We start from the raw sequence: 20015 nt of genomic DNA on the forward strand, positions 1-20015 counted from the left end.
TTCCCCCCCCCCCCCCCCCCCCCCGAGCATGCCCAGGCTGCTTTCCTCCCGACTCTGCCCTGCCTCCCAGTCTTAGAGAGCCCCTTATCATTCAGTCTCAGCTTCTGGGTCACCTCCCCAGACCGGTCTTCCTGATCATGCCATCCTGTACCCCAATTTAATTCTGCATGTGTTTTCCCATAGCTGACCTCAGTTTGTTAATTGTCCATTTCCCCTATTAGGAGGAAAGACCCGTGAAAACAATGACCTTGTTTTCTATTTGCTTCCCCAGTATCTGGAGCAGGGCCAAGGTGGGTGCTCAGAAAATACTTATTGGGGACAAATGTCATTCTCCTCTCTGAGCCTGTGTTTCCCCATCTATAAACACAATTAATAATAGACTAGCATTTCTCTCACTGTGTTAAGATCAAATGAGATACACACGTAAGGCCCAGGCACAGTGCCATACTTGGTCACTGGTGGCTAATAATACTATTACTCTTATTAATCTTATTAATACCATAACGGAATCCCCTGGCAGAAATGTGTAGGAAGGGGCTGGTGGGACTCCCATGTGCTCCCCAAACGACCTGAGCTCCAAGCAGCTGGGCTCACTGGCCCTGGTCCATTTCTTGTTGCTGCCAAAGTCCTCAACACCCAGTAGCAGAGAGGGGAAGTTCAGGGATGAAAAGCGGAGGCAAGCTGCTTCAACTCAACTGCAAGTTTATTAGAAAGGCCATGGACAGATGAACCCTGAGTAACCAGCTGAGGAAGAAATGAAAAAGAGCCCCTGCATCTTTCGGCCCACCCCACAGGCCTCTCGTGAATTCTGTCTGGAGCAGACTCCAACACGAATCAGCCTAAAAGTGCTTTCTGGGTCCTCCTCCTGGGGCTGCCCAATCTCCCTGCAGGGAACCCCCTGGCGGGGCCGGTGTAGATGCTGGTGCCTGAGCTGCGGGTCACAGGGTCCTGGTCCTCTCTTCTAGCAGGAAGAGGTTGAGACCGACCCCACCACCCCCCAGCAGAACAGAACGGAAAAGGAGCTGATCTCGAGTAGAGCAAGTTCCACTAAACAGCCAAGGGCTCTAGAAGGTGGTGCTGGACTGCCTTGGAGGTATGTGCAGTTGGCTACGGATGGCCCTTCGTGGGGGGCCCCGGGGTAGATGCCAAAGCTCTAAGGATTCTCTGCCACAGAGAGCCCTGGTGTGACACAGTGCCCCTCCTGGGGCCGCACTGACTATTTCCGCTCCCAGAAAGGCAAATGGATCTTGTAAAAAAAAATCCATGGCGTTTGATGCCATTTTTTCCTTAAAAAAAGATGAGTTTGTACAGTGAACTGATTTCAACCAGCAGAGCATGAGCCGAGAAGAGTCCATCCCGGGAAAGGAGAAGGCACTTCTCACACCCTCAGTGGGGGTGACCTGGGCTGGCTGCTTCCTGGGCCCCTCGGGGCTCCGCTCCCTCTGGCCCTGGGACTCAGGCCTGTTCCATCTGGGAAGTATGCCGCCTCCATCAAGCTAGCACTGCCCTGTGGCCGGAATGCCGTGGCCTCTCACAGGGTGGTGGATGGCAGCTTCCTCACCCGCCGCTGGGCCAGGATCGATGATTCGATGGGCTTCAGCTGAGGGGTGGGCTTGGAGCTGTTGAGTGCAGAGTAGGTGGCTGCCATGGCTCCCTGGGAGAGAAGGTGGGAGGTCAGATCACAACAGTTGGGGGTGCAGGTGGGAGCGGGAACATGTGCTCCCCGGCTGCTCTGTGTTCCACACCTGCCCAGTCCCCTGCCAAGCCAGCCTTGGTGGTCTGTCATGGTTGTCCTCCTGCCTCCTCCATCAGACTGGAGGCTTCAGAGGTCAGAGCCTGTGTCCCCCAGAGAACCAACGACACCCTTGCATATTAGACTGGGGCTCCCTAAGGGCAGATAGATATGGCATTTGTAGGCTATGCCACCCGGGTTCTGGCCCACGGAACCCTGGCCTGGGCCACCTGAGGCCCAGCAGCCCGGAGTGGCCATACCTTCACGAGCTGTAGGTCCTGGTGGGACAGCTGGCTCTGCGGGAGCTTGTCTTTCTGGGTGATCCACGGGTGCTGCAGCACCTGCTTCGCTGTGAGGCGCTGGTGGGGGTCCACATGCAGCATCTTGGACACCAGGTCCTGGGGGCACAGCAAACAAGAGGGTTGCTGGGAGGAACACACACCTGGGTTCCTCTGATAAGAAATGGGCAAGTGGCCAACTTCCATCATCTCCCACCATCTTCAGCCTGAACCCTTCCAGCAGCCCCTGTAATCCACTTTCCACATTGCTCCAAGGCCTCCCCAAGCACAGGCCCTTCTTTGGGACTTCTTCCTGGAATGTTCTTTCCCTTCTCTTTCACCTTCTAGAAGCCATGCAGGAAGGTGAGGAGAACCTAAAGTTGAGATCAGGTAGACTCGGGTTCAAAACTTGAACTCTTCTGCTGATCGACTGAGTATCCTGGGCAAATTGCTTCCATGTTTTGAGCCTTAGTTTCTCCTCTGAGAAAGAGGGAGAATGACACTATCTGCCTCATAAGGCTGATATGAGGTACTATTCATTAAGGGCTCAACCCTTTGTCTGGCACAGAGGCTCCCATAGCTGGAAGCTTGGTAATACCGAGAGCTCAAATGTTGCCTCCTCTGAGAAGGCCTCTCTGCTTGATGTGGTCAGTAGCTCTGCTCCATGCCTCCAACGCCTGCAGCCCTGGAGGAGGACTTGACTTTCTGTGGCCTGGCATGTCTGTTCCTTGTATGCAAGCCTGTATCTCTCCCCGCACCAAGTTCCCACAAGGCAACGGCTGTGATTATGCAGCCTTCTGTCCCCCCAGCGCAGGGCTCAGAACATGGGAAGGGCCGTGAATGATCACCAGGTTGTCCAAACAAGGCAGGAAGGCAGTCTGCCTGGGTAGCTTCCACTTGGAGAAGTACAGCAACAGGAATTTGTGGAACATTCCGCTTGCGGAAACGAGATTGCAGATTACCTATTCACGAACTGCTGAAAAGCCCCGGGAGGACCCTGCCTCCCCACCGCAAATGAGCTGGGCCTCACGGACTCACCTTGGCCGTCTCTGACACCGTGTTCCAATTTCCCCCACTCAGGGTGAACTTCCCACTGCCGATCCGGGTCAGGATTTCCTCTGGTGTGTCACTGGGTCCATTGGCAAATGGAGTATATCTGGAGAGAAGTCCAGAAAAGTTTGGCCAGAGCTTCTGGCCCCCATCCTGGGCTCAGGGTGGGGGTAGGAAGCTGTGTTTCTCCCTTCAGACTGGGTACTCCCCAGGGCAGGGCCACGTCCCTATCTTCAGACCTTCCTGAGGTGGGGCTGTGTCTCTCCCATCAGCCAAGCACCAGTGCCGCCTGTGCACTGGGGTTGGAGGAAGGGGCAGGGGAGAGGGGACGCTCACCCCGCCAGCATGGTGTACAGCAGAATGCCCAGACTCCAGATGTCACAGCCTTCATCGTAGCCCTGGCGTTTCAGCACCTGGCAGCAAGGAAGGCAGGGGAGGGTTGTTAGTCTGGGGTGGCGGCAAGTGGCCCCAGATGCTTGCGGGTTGCTCCCCAGGGTAGGACAAGGATCCCAACCTCCCTGGGCACCGAAGCCAAGACCATACAGACTGGAATCCTGGACCAAGTGGGGCCTCCATAAAAGGGGCACAAGGCCTCCTGTGCCAGGCCCCCTTCCTCTCACAGGTAAGGAGGCTGGCACAACTCACCTCAGGTGCCACAAAGTTGGCAGTGTAGCAAGGTGTCATGAGGAGCCCATTCTCAGCCCGCAGCTGCTTGGCAAAGCCAAAGTCACAGATGCGCAGGCACTCGGGGTTCCCAGACTCGTCCACGTACAGGATGTTGCTGGGCTTGAGGTCCCTATGAACAACCTAGGGGCAAAGGGTCTGATCAGTTCTCAGTGTGGGCAGGCTGCTAGTGACCCAGGTCTACTGCCAGGGATGAGGGAGTGAGGAAGACGGGCTCAGAGAGGGACAGAAAGACCCAGAATCTGAATGGAAGGGAAGGGGCTGAAATGGGGCCCTTGGTGCTAAGGGTACTGCTGACCTGAATTTCGTGTTGATGCCTGCGAGGCAGCCCTAATTTCACTCGTGTCCACACCAGACTCTGCTTTTTCTGCCGTTTTCTCCCCTCAAATGTGCTTATCACAGTTTTTCCCAAAGACAACTCCATCGATGTTTCCCATGGCTTCAGTCAAAATCCTGAGTCCTCCTCAATTCCTCTTTTTTTACTCTATTTGGTTTTTTTTTCTTTTTATTTTTGAAGATTTTATTTATTTCTTTGACAGAGAAAGGGCACAAGCAGGGAGAGCAGCAGGCAGAAGGAGGAGAAGCAGGCCTCCCTCAGAGCAAGGAGCCTGACTTGGGGCTCGATCCCAGGAACCTGGGATCATGACCTGAGCCGAAGGCAGATACTTAACCGACTGAGCCACCCAGGCACCCCTTCAATTCCTTTTTTTCCCTTACATTCCTCAATCAAGGCATAAGCAAGCTCTGCTGTCTCTACCACTGAAATATATCCAGAGCCCAAACCCTTTTCAACCCCTCTACTGGCAGCACACTGATCCCTACCAGGGACACTATCATTCCTCCCCAGTATTACAGCAACCACCTTCTAACTGGTCTCCCTGCTTCTCCCCTGCCCCCTACAGTCTGTTCTAAATACAGCAGTCGGGGCGCCTGGGTGGCTCAGTCCGTTAAGCGTCCACCTTCTGCTTGGGTCATGATCCCAGGGTCCTGGAATTGAGCCTCGTGTAGGGCTCCCTGCTCGGCAGGGAGCCTGCTTCTCCCTCTCCCTCTGCAGCTCCCCTGCTTGTTTGCAAGCTCTCTCTTTCTCTCAAAGAAATAATCAAATAAATAATTTTTAAATACATACATACATACATACATACATCAGCCAGAGTGATCCTGTTAAATATAAGCCAGATCATGTCATCCTGGCTGGAACCCCTCCAAGGCTTCCCCTTTAAGAGTCCTTACGAATGCTACATGGCCCCACCTGATCTTTCCCCTGCCCCTCACCCACATCTCTTGCACTCTGTTGTCCTCTAGCACCCTCCTCCTTGCTCACAGCTTCAGCTACACCAGCCTCTTTGCACTCCCTTCAACATGCCAAGCACACTCCTGCCTCAGGACCTTTGCACCCACTGTTCCCACTTTTAGGAATATTCCTGCCTCAGGCATCTGCCTAGCCCATTCTCTTGTTTCTTTCAGGTCCCTGCTCAAATGTTACCTTATCAGTGAGGAATTCCCTGGACCATTCCATATAAAATAGCAAATACCAACCAGTACCCCTTAGTCTCCTCACCCTGCTTTATGTTTACCCACAGCATTTACCTCCATTTGACATAGTATGTACTTAATTGTTTTTTTGAATCCAGCCACTGGAATGTAAGTTTCATGAGTGTTTCATTCACTGCTATATCTCAACATTTACAATAGTTCCTAGCATGCAGCAGGTATTCGAGCAGCCTGTTGCCTGAATGATACTTACCACTGAGGCCAAAGCAAATGATTCCTCTTGGTGCCCCCCTGCTCCTCTGAAGTCTGAGGGCTGACCCACTCCTCTTTCCATTTTCCCCCCTCCCTCTGCAGGGTTCTGTGTAGAGCCACTCCTCCGTTACCTAATTATTGACAACTCTCATATCACAGACCCTAGCCCAGAACTTTCCTGAGTCCAGAATCGTATAGCTGCTTACCAGATAGCAACCACTGAATGTTCCATAGACCTTTGAATCCAACATATCCCACAGCAAACTCAGTCTCACCCTCTTGCTCCTTCTCCTATGAGCTAAAAAGGTGTTCTCAAAAACCTTCAGGGGCTCCCTACTACCTGCAGGATAAAGCCCGAAGTACCCCACCCGGTGTAGGAGGCTCAGTTATCCACTATAGCCTCACTATCTGCGACAACCTCTCACTAGTCCTAAACTCAGGCCAATGAAAGCTCCTTGGACCATAAATAACCATGTCTGTCTGTGGAACGGCTGCTCACCTCCAGCACTGAGCAAGGGTGAAGTGAACTGTGTGCAATGAACGAACAAACCCGCCTCTGAAACACATGGAGATCTTGCAGGTAAGGTTAGCTCTCACAGATTAGCTGGCTTTATCAGACGGCCCCTTCATAATCCCAGTTGAGCCCCAAGCCTTCTAGCAGGTGCCTATGGGGTGGGTAGGCTGGAGGGTAGACTTGGCCCAGGACAGTCCACGTCCACAGAGGGAACAGCGAGATAAGGAGGAGAGGGCTACACTGGCAGGGGGGTCTGGACGACACCCGTGAGTTGTAGCCAAGCTCTTGGGCAGCCCCTGACTGGGCCGTGCCTGACCAGCTCCTAGGGCTCTGTCCTTCCTAATCCAATCACATGGCCCCAAAGACAGAGCCAGACCCCACAAACGTAGACTCTTCCCTGAGGAAGGCCCAGCCAAGCTTCCCAGGAGTCAGGGACGCTCAGCCGGGCTGAGGACACTGACTACCCAGTATGAGTGATCCTCCTGGTTTCCAAAGAACTCTCCTGCCCAAAAGCTCACAGGGCGGTGGGGGGGGCGGGGGGCTGCCGGTTATACGTAGGTCAACAGACAGGCAGGGACTGCTGGCCCTGTTCCCCAGAGAAGGAAACCAGGGTTATGAGAAGAGAATGGACTTGCTCATGCAAGTAAAAAACAGAGGTGGAACTTAAACCCGGCTCTGACCTTAATTCCACAGTCTTTGCAGTTGGTGTAACACAGATGACACTTTTGGAAAACTGGGATATGGAAGTTTTTGATCATTATCCTGCCCCCAAACTCCTCCAGGTGATGATGGCTCTCTACAGCAGGAAGTCCCCCATCCCCGCTGATTCTGATGTCATCCCCCCCCACACCGGGTGTGTGTACAGGGGGAAAGGGAGCCAGGCCAACCAGTCTAAAGGGGCAGCTGCGACCTGACCCATTCCAGCCCACAATCCCCATGTAGCACCTCAGGCCCAGGTTTCAAAAGGAGCCAAGTAACCCAACTTAACCAAACCCAAAGCAAAGAAAACCACCCCACGGCCTGCAGGCCAAATAAAATATGGACACAGTCAAATGCAGCCACGGAGGAGCCACAGACTGTGGCCTCTAGCAGAGCTGGGATTTCAATCAGACCAGAGTGCGAATCCTGACTTTAACAGCCTGTGTGATCTTGGGCATGTCACTTACCCTTTCTAGGCCTCGGTTTTCTCACCTGGAAAATGGGGCTGGTGATAGTGCTGAGGGAGGAAGGAGGATATGAGTTATGTACCAGGAATATTTAGGACCGGGCTTGGGAAATGGCCCTGTAACTCCAGCACTCCCGGGGCTGAAGCCACCACTGTGCTGGACGTTCAGATACAGTGCGTGCTTGTTAAGAAGCACTTAAAGGAAAAAAAAAAAAAAAAAAGAAGCACTTAAAGGGTCGCCTGGGCAGCTCAGGTTAAGTGTCTGCCTTCGGCCCAGGTCATGATCCTGGGGTCCTGGGATCGAGTCCAGCATCAGGCTCCTTGCTTAGCGTGGAGCCTGCTTCTCCCTCTGCCTGCCATTTCCCCTGCTTGTGTGCTTATACTCTGTCAAACAAATAAAATCTTAAAAAGAAAAAAAGAAAAAAGAAAAAAGAAGCACTTAAAGATTAAAGGACAATAAGGAGGGACTAGAGGACCGGGAAGCCAGATTAGCGAGGAGACTTTTACTTACTCCCAGAGCCTCAGCTCCCTCACTTATAAAATGGGCATATTGACAGTACCCAACTTCCAATTGTCTGTTGGAACAATTAAGTGAGTTGATAAGTAAAGTGCTTAGAACTCAGGGGGCACCTGGATGGCTCAGTAGTTAAGCGTCTGCCTTCAGCTTAGGTCATGATCCCAGGGTCCTGGGATCGAGCCCCGCATCGGGCTCCCTGCTCAGCGGGAAGCCTGCTTTTCCCTCTCCCACTCCCCCTGCTTGCGTTCCCTCTCTTGCTGTCTCTCTTTCTCTCTGTCAAATAAATAAATAAATAAATATATCTTAAAAAATAAAAATAAAAAGAACTCTGTCCAGCCTGTGGGAACTGCTGTGTGGTGCCAGCTACTGTTAGCAGCCACACGTCTGTCACAGTCCCCATCACTGGAGGATGTGTGTTTAGGCGCCTGGGACCAGCCACACACACACACACACACACACACACACAGAAGTAAAGTTCTTCTATGTAAATCATCGGTCAAACAGAGAAGCCACAGTGTCATTCTCTACTGACTTTTCAAACAGGCTCCCCCGGGCACAGTGAACCCTTCTGGAGGCAGCAGAAGGGAAGCTGGGCTTAAAAGGGTTCCATGTGTTCCACAAAGAACTCTCGCAAATAAGATGAAAAAGATAGACAACCCAATTTTTAAAAATAAACATAGGACTTGAACAGGCATTTCATGAAAGAGGCTGTCCAAAGTGGCAATAAACACACAAAGAGGGGCTCAACTTCACTGGTCACCAGGGAAATGCAAATGAAAACCACCATGAGAAAGCCCTCCCCGTCTAGTCTACCGGAAGGGCTGGGATTACAGCCTTGCAAAAGCCTGAGCATCGTCAAGGACCCAAACTCCCATACGCTCTGGAAGGGCTGTAAGCGGGCAAAAGAGCTTCGACGAACTGTCTGGTATCACCTACTAGACATGAACACACACACACACACACACACACACACACACACACACACTGCAACCCGGAGGGTCCGCTGCTGGTGTGCACACAGTGTCACAACGCACATGTGTGGTCACCGAAAGACAAGTGCTAGAATGTCACAGCAGCATTATTTACTTGTCATAGTCAAACACTGATAACAACCCAAGGTCCACTAACAGCAGAAGGGACCATGAAGGCATTGTATGTACACACAGTGGAAGTTACACCGCAATGAGGATCAGGGAGCTTCGGCCACACAACCACGTGCAGGACAGCGTGTGATGTGGTGGGAGCCGGATACGACAGAGGGTGTGCACGTGAAATCCAAAGGCAGGCAAAATGAATCGAAGCTGTCAGCAGTCAGCTTAGAATGGTCATCCCTGGGAAGGGGGCAGGGACTGGCAGGGATATTAACACATTTGGAGAAACTGGAAAAGCTTTGATTCTCGATCTGGGTGCTGATTATGTGGGAGCGTTCACTTTCGGAAAATTTACTGACTTGTACGTTAGGATTCGTGTTTTTATGTCCTACTTCAATAAAAAGATAACATTAAAACAAATAGAAAATCCCAGGGGACCCTGTTGCTGGTTATCCCCTCTCCATCCCCCTTAGGAGAGTCCCAGCCTCTAGACCACAGATACTGCCAGTTCATAATCAGCTCAAAGAATCTCCCTCCAAATACCTCAGTGCGAATTTCCCATTTCCTCCTCATCTCCCCTGGTATTTGGAAAGGGCCAGAAACTTCAGAGACCCAGAGACTCATGGCACTGGGAAAGAGACAACGTCCTCCCATGCCACGCCCCCCACACAGCTGTCTGTACTTGGAATTTATATACCCCTGGTAGAGAAGGCAGCTCTTGCTCTAGAAAGTCCTTGCTTGCTTTGAGCTTGACCCACTGGAAACTCACTGCTTTGGCTCTATCTTCTAAACCTTCTTGGGGGTGACTTTAACTAGTACTCACTTGAGAACAAAACAGGAAAAGGAAACATTTACTATCTGACCTGACATATTTAAATATTAGTCTATTTGCACTGGCCATTTCAAAAGCCCAAACCACTTCAAACATGACCATTAAAACGGTCAGTACATGTGGTAACCAAAGTGAAGCTCTGATTTTTTTTTTCTTTTACAAAAGAACCACCCCCTCATAAACTAGACGGAATCAGACACTGCCATTTTTGCAAACCCCAGTGAAATGACTGATGCAGGCGAAGATCCTGAGAGGATGAAAACATTGCACGGAAGGTTGGTGGGGGTCTTTACAACACTCCGCCAGGCTCACCCACTGACGCTGGGCTCGGGGTGTGATGCCATATCAAGTATACACCGCACCTCCCATGAAGTGTTTTCTAACTCCTTGCTTCAGAAAAGAAGTTAAAGCAGGATATGATTAAGACTTTAGAAATAGGGGGCGCCTGCGTGCGGGAACGGCAGATCTGGCCTACTGGTGGCCAGGAGAGGGGTGGGGCATTAATTACAATTAATTACAGCCTGGCAGAAAAAAAAAAAAAGACTTTAGAAATAGAAGAATAGAAGCAATAAAAAAACAATGAAAATGATGCCATAGGGAGCCTGGGTGGCTCAGCTGGTTAAGCGTCTGCCTTTGGCTCAAGTCATGATCCCAGGGTCCTGGGATAGAGTCCTGAGTTGGGCTCCCCATTCAGGGGGGATCCTGCTTCTCCCTTTGCCCCTCCCACTGCTCACACGCTCTCTCTCTCAAAAATAAATAAAATCTTAAAACAAAACAATATTTTTAAAAAATGATGCCATAAGGTAGCAAATAGACACATTCAGAATGTGGGACATTTCCCAGAATTGATCTCTTCAACTAGTCTGTGGCATAAAAAAGGGAGGTTTTACTACAGAGGTTATATGGATGTATACATTCATATACAAGGTCATCAGGTTTGGGGCACCTGGGTGGCTCAGTCATTAAGCGTCTGCCTTCGGCTCTGGTCATGATCCCAGGGTCCTGGGATGGAACCCCACATCAGGCTCCCTGCTGGGCAGGAAGCCTGCTTCTCCCTTTCCCACTGCCCCTGCTTGTGTTCCCTCTCTGGCTGTGTCTCTCTATCAAATAAATAAATAAAATCTTAAAAAAAAAGTCATCAGGTTTACACTTAAGACCTACTGTATGCAAATTTTATCTCTGTTTTTGAAAAGAGACTTAAGGGACTTAAAAAGTGAATGAAAAGTGTAAATCTCCCAGAGATTATGATTCCAGTATAATAATGGCAAAAAGATTTTTTTGAAAGGACAACAGAGAAATGTACCTATTGACTAGGTAGCATGTGAACACAAGTAATTATTAATTTTGAGAGCTGTTATGAAAGAAAATATCTTTTTTAAAGATAAGATATTTTAGAGATAAGATAATATGAGTTCTGAGATAGGCTTTAAAATACTTTAATTATAGGGATTTATGGGTCAAGTGTCATGATGTCTGTAACTTCCTTTCAAATGCACCTGTAAAAATATACATTTACATCCAGAGAAAAGGATATAGAGATAGAGACAAAGACAGAAACAGAGATTCAAAAAAATGTGGTAGATTGTTAAATTTGATGACACTAGAAGGGAAATGGTTTTCACTATAAGATTCTTTTAACTTTTCTACAGATTGGAACATTTTCCTCAATAAAAGGGTGGGAGAAATTCTTCAGCAACGACAAAAAAAGAGAGGGAAGGAAAAAGGAAGGAAGGAAAAGAGAAGAAAGAAAAAAGAGAGGGAGGAGAGAGGGAAAAAGAGATAAAAATCTCAGCAATTCTTTAATCTGGGTGATGGGTATCTGGAAGTTCATTATACTTTTCTCATAGTTTTGTATATGTTTAAAATTTTTGATAACACATTAATAATTTATCATTAAAAAAAAAAAAAAAGCCACAGCCATGATCTGGCCCTCTTCCTCCCAGTGCAGCATTTCCTGCAGGGCTGCCTGGCCCAAGGTGCCTTCCCAGCGCAGCGAGGTGGCCACTCCAGCTATCCTGAGCTCGCAGAGGAGGAAACAGCTCAGAGGTGAGAGGCCTTCCCAGCTGTACACACAGTACTTGGACACAGCCAATCCTCGGATTCCAGAACCTACCTTCTTAACCCCCATGCTATCTGGAAGCACCCCAAAACCTTGTCTCGTCCAGACAGAAACTCATGCTAACTCTGTTCTCAGCTTCTATTCACACCACAGGAAATTTTCTACCTCCACCCCATGCGATGATGAAGGCCACATCGTATGGTTTGGACAAACACTTCTCGAGCACCTGCTGTCTTTCCAGCAGCATCTCCTCCTACATCCAGTTCCTCTGTCCTAGCAGCTGAACCCACAACCAGATCCAGCTCCCGGCTGACCTGGCTGCTTCCTCACAGAAAAACCCACACCCTACCTGCAGCTCCCCAACCTCACTCCTCAGTCGGACACTCCGGCTCTATTCTTCCCTGGCTGTGTGACCTTGGGCAAGTGACCTCACATCTCTGAGCCTTGCTCTTCTTCCCTGCAAAGTGGGGCCAATAACAGCACCTACCTCATAGGGTTGTTGTGAAAAGCAATTGAGATAATGTAAGGAAAGAACTCAGCATGGTGCCTGGCACACAGCAAGTACTGTGTAAACATTTCTTTTCACCATCTGGCCTCATGTCTCCCTCCTTCCCTTCCTTACATCCGTCTACTTACCCACCCACCATCCCTCATCTCCCCTCTGGCTGGCTGCCTGAAGACGGCTACTGCCTGGGCCAGCCCGTGGCTCACGCACTCTACTGACGGTGAGACCCTTGGCAGCCCGCCACCCCCACTGGCTGCCCCCTACCCCAGACTTACCCCCTGGGAGTGCAGATACTCCACGGTTTTGCTAATAGTGTGCAGGACAAAGCTGGCCTCCCGCTCGGAGAAGAATTTCTGCCGCAGGATCTTGTCTAGCAGCTCCCCACCCCGCATTAGCTCTGTCACCAGATACACGTGCTTGCCGTCATCGTACACCTGCCAGAGAGCTCAGTGTCAGGGCCCTCCCCTCCATTCCAGGCCTGGGCTCCCTGGTTACCCGTTCACCAGGCTGGGGAAGAAGGACAGGAGCCTTGGACACGTGTTCTATTCTGTGCTCTGAGCCCCTGTCCTCCCCAGAGAGGAGGATATTGGCACTGGTCCCCCAAGGGGCAGAAAAGCAGTCAGAGAATGCCTGAGTCTGAAATGGAGGGCCTTGGGGCACAGCCAGACTGGAGGCACAAAGATCCTTCCCTCCTATGAGCAGAGGAGAATCAGAAGTCAAAGGAATGGCAGTCCTGAGACAAATCCCAGAGCTGAGTGCCCCAGCCCCCATCCCGGTCTCAAGGCCCCCTCCCCCACTCACGTCTTTCAGAGTGATGATGTTGGGGTGCTGTCCGTACCGCAGAAGAATCTCAATCTCTTCCGAGGGATCCCGCTTGCTCTTGTCGATGACCTGAGGAAAGGGGGCACATGGGCAAAATCAGGGGGACATTCTCTGGAGTCCCTCCCTGCCACGGAGCCCACACTGCAGGGCCTGGGGGGAGTTTCAGCCACATACCTTTCACCCACCCGCAGAACCCAAGGCACCCACCCTCCCGCAACAAAGGGCCACGGCTACACTGGCCTCCCCCAGCCCAGCAGCCTTGGCTGAGACACGGTCAAGAGGCCCACCTTGACAGCGTACTCCATATTGGTGGCCTTATGGACACAGCGCTTGCATACGGAGTAGGAGCCCACACCGATCGTCTCCTTTACGATGTAGCCATCGCTAAAAACCAGGTTTTTCCCATGGAGTTGCTGCAGGAAACCAACAGGTGGGGTTGACTCTCCGCTCTAGAATGCAGGGCTCGTGCCCTAGCACCCACGGCCTTGGCTCGGTGGAGGTGGTACCAGGCAAGAGCCAGAGGCCTGGGGCCGCATCCTGTAACCTCAAGCAAGAATCTGCCCCGCTCAGGGGCACCTGGATGGCTCAGTGGGTTAAAGCCTCTGTCTTTGTCTCAGGTCAAGATCCCAGTATCCTGGGATAGAGCCCTGCATCAGGCTCTCTGCTCAGCAGGGAGCCTGCTTCCTCCTCTCTCTCTCTCTGCCTGCCTCTCTGCCTACCTGTGATCTCTGTCTGTCAAAGAAATAAATAAAATCTTTAAAAAAAAGAAAAAGAATCTGCCCCGCACTGGGCCTCCATTTTCTACTCTATATGGGCACACGCCGTGGCTCTGGGCGTGGTCAGGCTGGGGTGACGGGGACAGGCAACAGAGCCGCCCCACACGGGTCGAGAGGCCTGTGGCTCTGAGAAAGCTGGGCAGGCCTGAGGGACGTAGGAGCCCTGAGCTAGGTCCCGGCTCTGCCACTTCCTGTGAACTTGAGTGAGCTGCCTCCCCCTTCTGTGGTGTCAGAGCCCCACATCATGAGGCGTCTTAAGGTTCTGAACCACTAACAATAGCAAATGCTTCTATAGCGCTTGGTCACAGGGCTGGCACTATTCTCAGCACCCTCCAGCAGGGACCACAGGCCCTGGCAGTCCTGGTTCACGCCTGTCGTCCTTGTATCCTGTCTGGTTTAGTGTTTGTCTTGGACAAAGATGTCCCAGTTGTATAATAAATTAGAGTCACCTTAACTCTACACACACAACAACCTATGGAGAAAGGTTCTCTCATCGGCCCCATTTATAGCTGAGGAAATGGAGGCCCTGGGAAGGTAAAAGTCTCCCTCAAAGTCCCTTACCTTGGAAGCTTTGAACCCAGGCCATGAGCTCTAGAATCTACACTCAGGACTCCTAATTCTAAATTTCCCACAGAGCTGGGAAAGTGCACTCATGCGGGACAAACGTGAGGAAACATGAGCCCTCTGCCCCCCATCCCCGTCAGGGACCTGCCAGCCACCCCACAGCGCCACCATCCTGGGAACTCCCTTGCACTTATTTATCTAGGCTCTACAACGTCCCTGGCCCTGTGCTGGGAAATTTCGATCCATGTTGCCATCCAAGCAGAGAAACTGGGGCCCAAGGAGGTTGGGGGGCCCAACGGACTCGTGGTGACAGTCAGGGTTTGAACTCCAGGGCCCGTGCTCTCAGCCATTCTGCCCTGGTGGCTTCCAGGTAGAAAAGACAACAGAGCAGCAATCTCCTGCCCCCTCACCTGTACCACTGAGTGCAGTGGTGCCTGCGTGGCCCGAGGCTTGCCATCGTCCTCCATCAGGCCAGTGGCCACAAAGCTGAAGCCACGGAAGAGCTGATGGGCACCAGCGCTGGGGGGGATGCCCGGGGAGTCTGTGGGGGTGAGAGGGGGTGGGTGACCCTGAGAAGGCGCCCTTGACCCAGAAGCAGCTCAGCAGAGGGAGACCACGGGCTTCCGGGCCTGCCTCAATAGCTGGCTATGAGGGCGCTTGGGCAGGCCACTCATGCCAGGCCTCAGTTCACGTGTGTTCAGACCAGCCCAGCCCTGACACACAAGAAACAGAAAAGAACCCCCTCCACACTGGGTGTCTGGCCCAAGCCAAGATACTCCATCCCTTTCTGGAGGCCTCCTCCCTCGGGCCCTCCTCCTTCGGGCCCATCTTCTGTGCAGCACCAGGAGGGACAGTCCCAACTACAAATCCACCCCTCACCTGAACCCTTCAAGTGCTCCCCTCTGCCCTCGGAAGAAAGCCCAACTCCTTGGCCTTGTGATCTGTCCCTGCTCTGCAGCTCAGCCTCACCGGACTCCCCAGGTCCTCAAAGGAACCCCTGAGCCCCCGCACGAGCTATTCCCTCGAACCGGGTTCTCCATGGCTTCTGAGTCCTTCAAGGCTCAGCTGTCACGCTCCCCTCTGAGAAACTCTGCCTGAGGCTACTCCTCCAGCTTCTCACCCCCGTGCAGCTGTAGTTGTCACACTGCCCCGCAGTCTTCACATCCCCCCCCAACTACAGTCGGAGCCATGGGAAGGCAGGGCCAGCCCCCTGTGGCTGACCGCTGGCACACACAGCAGGAACCGGGTACAGATGGGTCAGACACGTGAATCGAGATGGGACAAACTATTGGAGAAGTGCTGAGCTCCCTGACATCAGAGATGTGCAAGCCACAGTGTGAAGACCACCCCTTCTGCTAAAACCCATCCATCTGGGAATCCTTCCAGAACTAACACTCCCCCCTCCGTATCTGGCCAATATATTGGGATTTATCTAACTCCTTCTCAGAAGCCCCCTCTTTGGCTTCTTGCAGTAACCCCAGAAACCAAGTGGGTCTGTGGCTGAGCCCATGTTGTAGATGAGTACACTGAGGTCCAGTGATCAGAACAGCCAAAGGCGATTCCCACACTTGCCCTGACCTGTGGGTGCTGTCACCTCTGCTCCGCCAGACTCTCTCCACCTCATGTTTTTGCTGGGTCGGATTCTTTAGCCCTGACGTGAATGTGAGCCTCCTGTGTTCGGTCTTCCCAGTGGGCTGGAGGACGCCCGGGGCAGGGAGCCTGACTTTTCCACTGTGGCCTTAACCACCCACCCCCCCCTACCCCCTCACCCAGATACAAAGAGCCTACAGAGCCCTGGGGTGGGAGGGTCAGACCGAATAAGATAGGGACAAAGAGTCAGAGACCTACCCTCCGGTCTGCCCACACGCCTAGGCCTGCCTGAGTCTCTGGCCACCCCTCTGTCCCAAGGGGCCCCTGACTCCCTGCTTCCCTCCTGCACCAGCCCAAGACAAACCAGACCACAGACGCACCCTTGGGTGTGCGGGACGTGAACTCAGTGTCAAAGTAGAAGGTATCATCAGGTTGTGCCACAGCTGGCTTGAAGGGCGGCTTGATCTCACGACGGTATAGCTTCTACAAGGGGAGGCGGGCACCCCAGTCAGCACGGCACCCCCAACAGCCCACCAGGAGCCTCAGGTGGGAGAAGGTAACTGGCTTGGAGACAGGCTGTGCAGACAGGGAAGGGCACAACTGCTGGACCCTGGGAGGGCAGCCCTGCCTCCGAGGCCACGCTGTCACCCTCTGCTCCACCTCTGGGGCCCTGGTTGGTAGAAGCCCCACCCCCACCCCCCTGCCAACCACAGGCGAAGCCCTGACTGGGGCTCGGGGGTGGACAGACACACTCACATTCCAGTCAATGGTAGAGTAGAAGGCGTGCCGCTTGATTTCCTCTGCCCCGTCAGGGCCGGAGCCTGAAAGAGCCCAGAGGAAGGGTCTGCCCCTGGACCATCCAAGCCCCAGATACCCATCCTGTTTGCTGTGTGACCCAGACCTGCATGGTCTGGGACCAGTGGCTGCAGCAGTCTACTGGGAGCATGGGGGACAATGGGCTACCCCTGCCCCAAATCCACACAGCCATCACCCCAAAGGCCTACTGCCCACTCGGCATTTTCCACTTTCTGGAGACCCTTATGATCAAGCTCCAGGGTACTAACACAAGAAGAAAGAACCAGCAAGTCAGACAACTTGCCCAAGGCCACACAGAACAGAAACTGGCCTTGTTCTAAGACCCGCAAAAGTCCCCCATCTCCCTTCCAGCCAGGCCTCTTCTCTTTTGCTCTTATCCCATGTCCTTGTCTGCCACTGGGCAAACTCTCAGTCCATCCAACCCCAGGGACCCAGACTGGACCTTACAAAGCTGGTCATGGTCCAGAGGAACCCAGGAGCCAAGAAGCCAAGACATACTGAACATCTACTACGCACCAGGCACGTTCATGCAACCTCACTTAGTCAGCAGGGCTTGAGAGCATCATCTCCCGTGGAGTCGAGGACCCGGAACTCTGGGAGGTGAAGCCAACTGCCTTGGGTCACTTAGCTCATAAATGGCCCTCATTCAACAAATATTTATGGAGGGACCGCTGTGTGCGGGGCAGTGAGGACCTAACACGGGGCCAGGATTGGGACCTGAGCCTTCTGCCTCTTGAGCTCATGCTCTTTCTCTTGTGCCAGCAGCCTTAGCGAAGGAGCTGGGGGGGCGGGGCACTCCGTCCTTGTCCCCAGGGAGAATGGGGATGACTCAGTTCCTGCCTTCCCCCTACACACAGGTCACCCCCCACAACAAACACCACACATGGAGCCCGAAAGCAGGGTGGCCCGCGGCATTGTCTGCCCACACAAAGGACAACAGCCCCTTTCAGCCCAGATGTGGCTCTGTGGCCTAGGCTGCAGCTGTGGCCCGCTCCCCTCCCGAGCTGGGGCTGCTTACCAAGCCGGTTGGCAGGATTCCGCTTGAACAGGGCCCGCAGGAGGCTCTGGGCTTCCGTGCTCAGAAACTGGGGCATGCCTAGCTTCGCCCTAAAATAGCCCCCAGGTCTCATCAGGGCTGAGCCCGTGCCCAGAGGCCCTGTCTCCCCTCCCCGTTCTGTCTAGGTCGAATTTCCAGCTCAATCCAGACAAACCATCAACTAACTCAGGGATTCCCCTCCCAAGCCCGGGAAAGCATAAGGCTTATCCCAAAGGAGGGTCTCAATGGGGAAACCTGGGGCAGGTACAGGGCATTGTTCTGGCCCCCAGGCTAGGGCCGGCATCAGGGGAGCCCTGGAAGTGTCAGGGCATGGCTGGTGCTTACTTCAGAATCAACGTCATGGTCTCCTTCCGGTCCTTCCCCTGGAAGGGCAGGGAGCCGGTCAGCATCTCAAACTGCAAAGGACAAGGGTCTGTGAGGCTCTGGTCTCCATCTCCCATGTCCCCCACCTCCTCCCACCTGGGCTACTCAGCTCCTTTCCCAGGGTTCTTGCTGGACTGTGGCAGGGCCCCCCGGATCAGGAATTGTGACCAGTTCTCTTTCTCCTTCCAATCAGAACACCGAAAGCAGTGCTAGGGGGCTGAGGCTGGGGGATTCCTTCCTCCCAAGGAAGGAACCTGTGCCTGCGGGAAGGGTGAGGCAGCTTGGCAGGGAGAAGACAGAAGAAAGTCGTAGACACTATGAACCCCCTCACTGTACAGATGGGAAAACTGAGGCCTGCAACATGGGCTGAACGCTTCAGCCCTGTCTGGGCACTCACCATCAACACCCCATAGGACCACCAGTCCGCGCTGTGGGTATGGCCCTGGCGGTTGACAACCTCGGGGGCCATGTACTCCACCGTCCCGCAGAAGGAATAGGCTTTTTTCTCATGGTCAATGGCCTCCTTGCTCAGGCCAAAGTCTGTGGCAAGGAGGGCAAGAGGACACATCTTTAGGAGCCTCCTGCCTTTCTTGCTGCCAACCCCTGCACACCCAACCCCCCTGCCCACAGGCCTGAGGGCATCACCCCCGTGATCTCAGCCTCGGGAGGAAGCTAAGGCCCTGAGACGTTAGGTGACTTGCTCAAGGCTACCTAGTGGGGAGCTAGGGTTCACACCCAGGCCATCCAAGTCTAGGGCCTGGGCTTCTAACCACTTCCAAGGGCGTGGCACAGCCTCTGAGGAAGGATCTCCTGGTTCTCAGCCCAGGCCTCTCAAGAGCCCATCCCGCCCTCCCCTGGGACCTGAGGAGGGGGAGCAGGGGCCCTCCACTCACCAGTGAGTTTGATGTGGCCCTCCTCGTCCAAAAGGATGCTGTAATGGAGAGATAAGGGGTCAGGCCCTTCAGCTGTGGCCCTTGGGATCTGTGACACCAGGGGGGCTATGGAGGGTGGGCCTAGCCCAGAGAAGGTGACCCACCCAGATCAATCTGAGGAGAGGCAGATGGAGCAGGCGGGTGCCACTATGCAGAGGTGTTGCCTGCCTTCTTTGCTAATCCTTGGAACAATGGGCTGACGTAGGTACTATTAGGGCCCTATTGCAACAATTGGGGAAACTAAAGCTCAGGGAAGTTAAGTAACCCTACACAGTCACAGAGCTAACAGGTGGTGGAGATAAGACTTGAATTCAGGTCTGCCTAATGCTAAAACCAGGTGTCATTCCAGCCAAGCACCCGCCCCTGGCTCCTCCAAGTTACCATTTGAGGACTGATATTAAGGAAAATTCTAGAGAGGATCATAACAAGGAATGACCTTCCGTGATGGCATCTCAGACACTACACTGGATTAGCAAAAAATGTAGGCAATCACCAGCACAGAAGAGCCCCGGCCTTGTCAACGGCAGCCCCCTGAGGTGGGCCTGCTGCCACCACCAGCCCACTCCACCCATCTGTTCATGGGGCACCCAGAGAGAGAGAGAGAGACTTTGTTGGGGAGAGTCCCGCCCACCCATCGGGCAACACCCCGGGGCCGGCCTCTGCACTCCCTAGGGCGGCTGGTGTGGAGACCGGGCTTCACTCACTTTTCAGGCTTGAGGTCCCTGTAAATGATGCCCAGGCTGTGCAGGTGGTCCAGGCCCAAAGCCAGCTCAGCCAGGTAAAACTTCACGTCCTCCTCCGTGAACATCACCTACAATGGGAGGGCAGGGGCGTCAGCTGGGGGCGTCTCTCCCTCAGGAGCTAGGGCGCTGGGCACTCAGCAGCCTCCTGGTCCTCAGGGCCGCCCCTGGGGAGGACCTTCAGA

At 53.3% G+C, this 20015-nt stretch overlaps 1 protein-coding gene across 3 annotated transcripts in view; it reads right to left on the bottom strand.

The window, feature by feature from the left end:
• Nucleotides 1-685: 685 nt before the first annotated feature.
• LOC111154593 (ribosomal protein S6 kinase A1) overlaps nucleotides 686-20015 on the bottom strand; it is a 38088-nt gene continuing 18758 nt past the window's right edge. For all 3 annotated transcript variants that reach the window (XM_022514259.1, XM_022514260.1, XM_022514261.1), the window contains 16 exons: nucleotides 19795-19901; nucleotides 19052-19089; nucleotides 18556-18698; nucleotides 18120-18190; nucleotides 17757-17845; nucleotides 16679-16743; nucleotides 16303-16405; nucleotides 14743-14873; nucleotides 13280-13405; nucleotides 12972-13061; nucleotides 12446-12604; nucleotides 3706-3867; nucleotides 3397-3473; nucleotides 3049-3166; nucleotides 1993-2130; nucleotides 686-1654 (listed from right to left, as the gene is read on the bottom strand). In XM_022514259.1, coding sequence (XP_022369967.1) covers nucleotides 1532-1654; nucleotides 1993-2130; nucleotides 3049-3166; nucleotides 3397-3473; nucleotides 3706-3867; nucleotides 12446-12604; nucleotides 12972-13061; nucleotides 13280-13405; nucleotides 14743-14873; nucleotides 16303-16405; nucleotides 16679-16743; nucleotides 17757-17845; nucleotides 18120-18190; nucleotides 18556-18698; nucleotides 19052-19089; nucleotides 19795-19901 — 1740 coding nt within the window. In that variant the 3' untranslated portion in view covers nucleotides 686-1531. The remainder of the gene's footprint in view (nucleotides 1655-1992; nucleotides 2131-3048; nucleotides 3167-3396; nucleotides 3474-3705; nucleotides 3868-12445; nucleotides 12605-12971; nucleotides 13062-13279; nucleotides 13406-14742; nucleotides 14874-16302; nucleotides 16406-16678; nucleotides 16744-17756; nucleotides 17846-18119; nucleotides 18191-18555; nucleotides 18699-19051; nucleotides 19090-19794; nucleotides 19902-20015) is intronic.

The sequence above is a fragment of the Enhydra lutris genome, unplaced genomic scaffold (assembly GCF_002288905.1).
Source record: "Enhydra lutris kenyoni isolate GAN:26980312 unplaced genomic scaffold, ASM228890v2 scaffoldscaffold38, whole genome shotgun sequence".
NCBI classification, from domain to species: domain Eukaryota; kingdom Metazoa; phylum Chordata; class Mammalia; order Carnivora; family Mustelidae; genus Enhydra; species Enhydra lutris.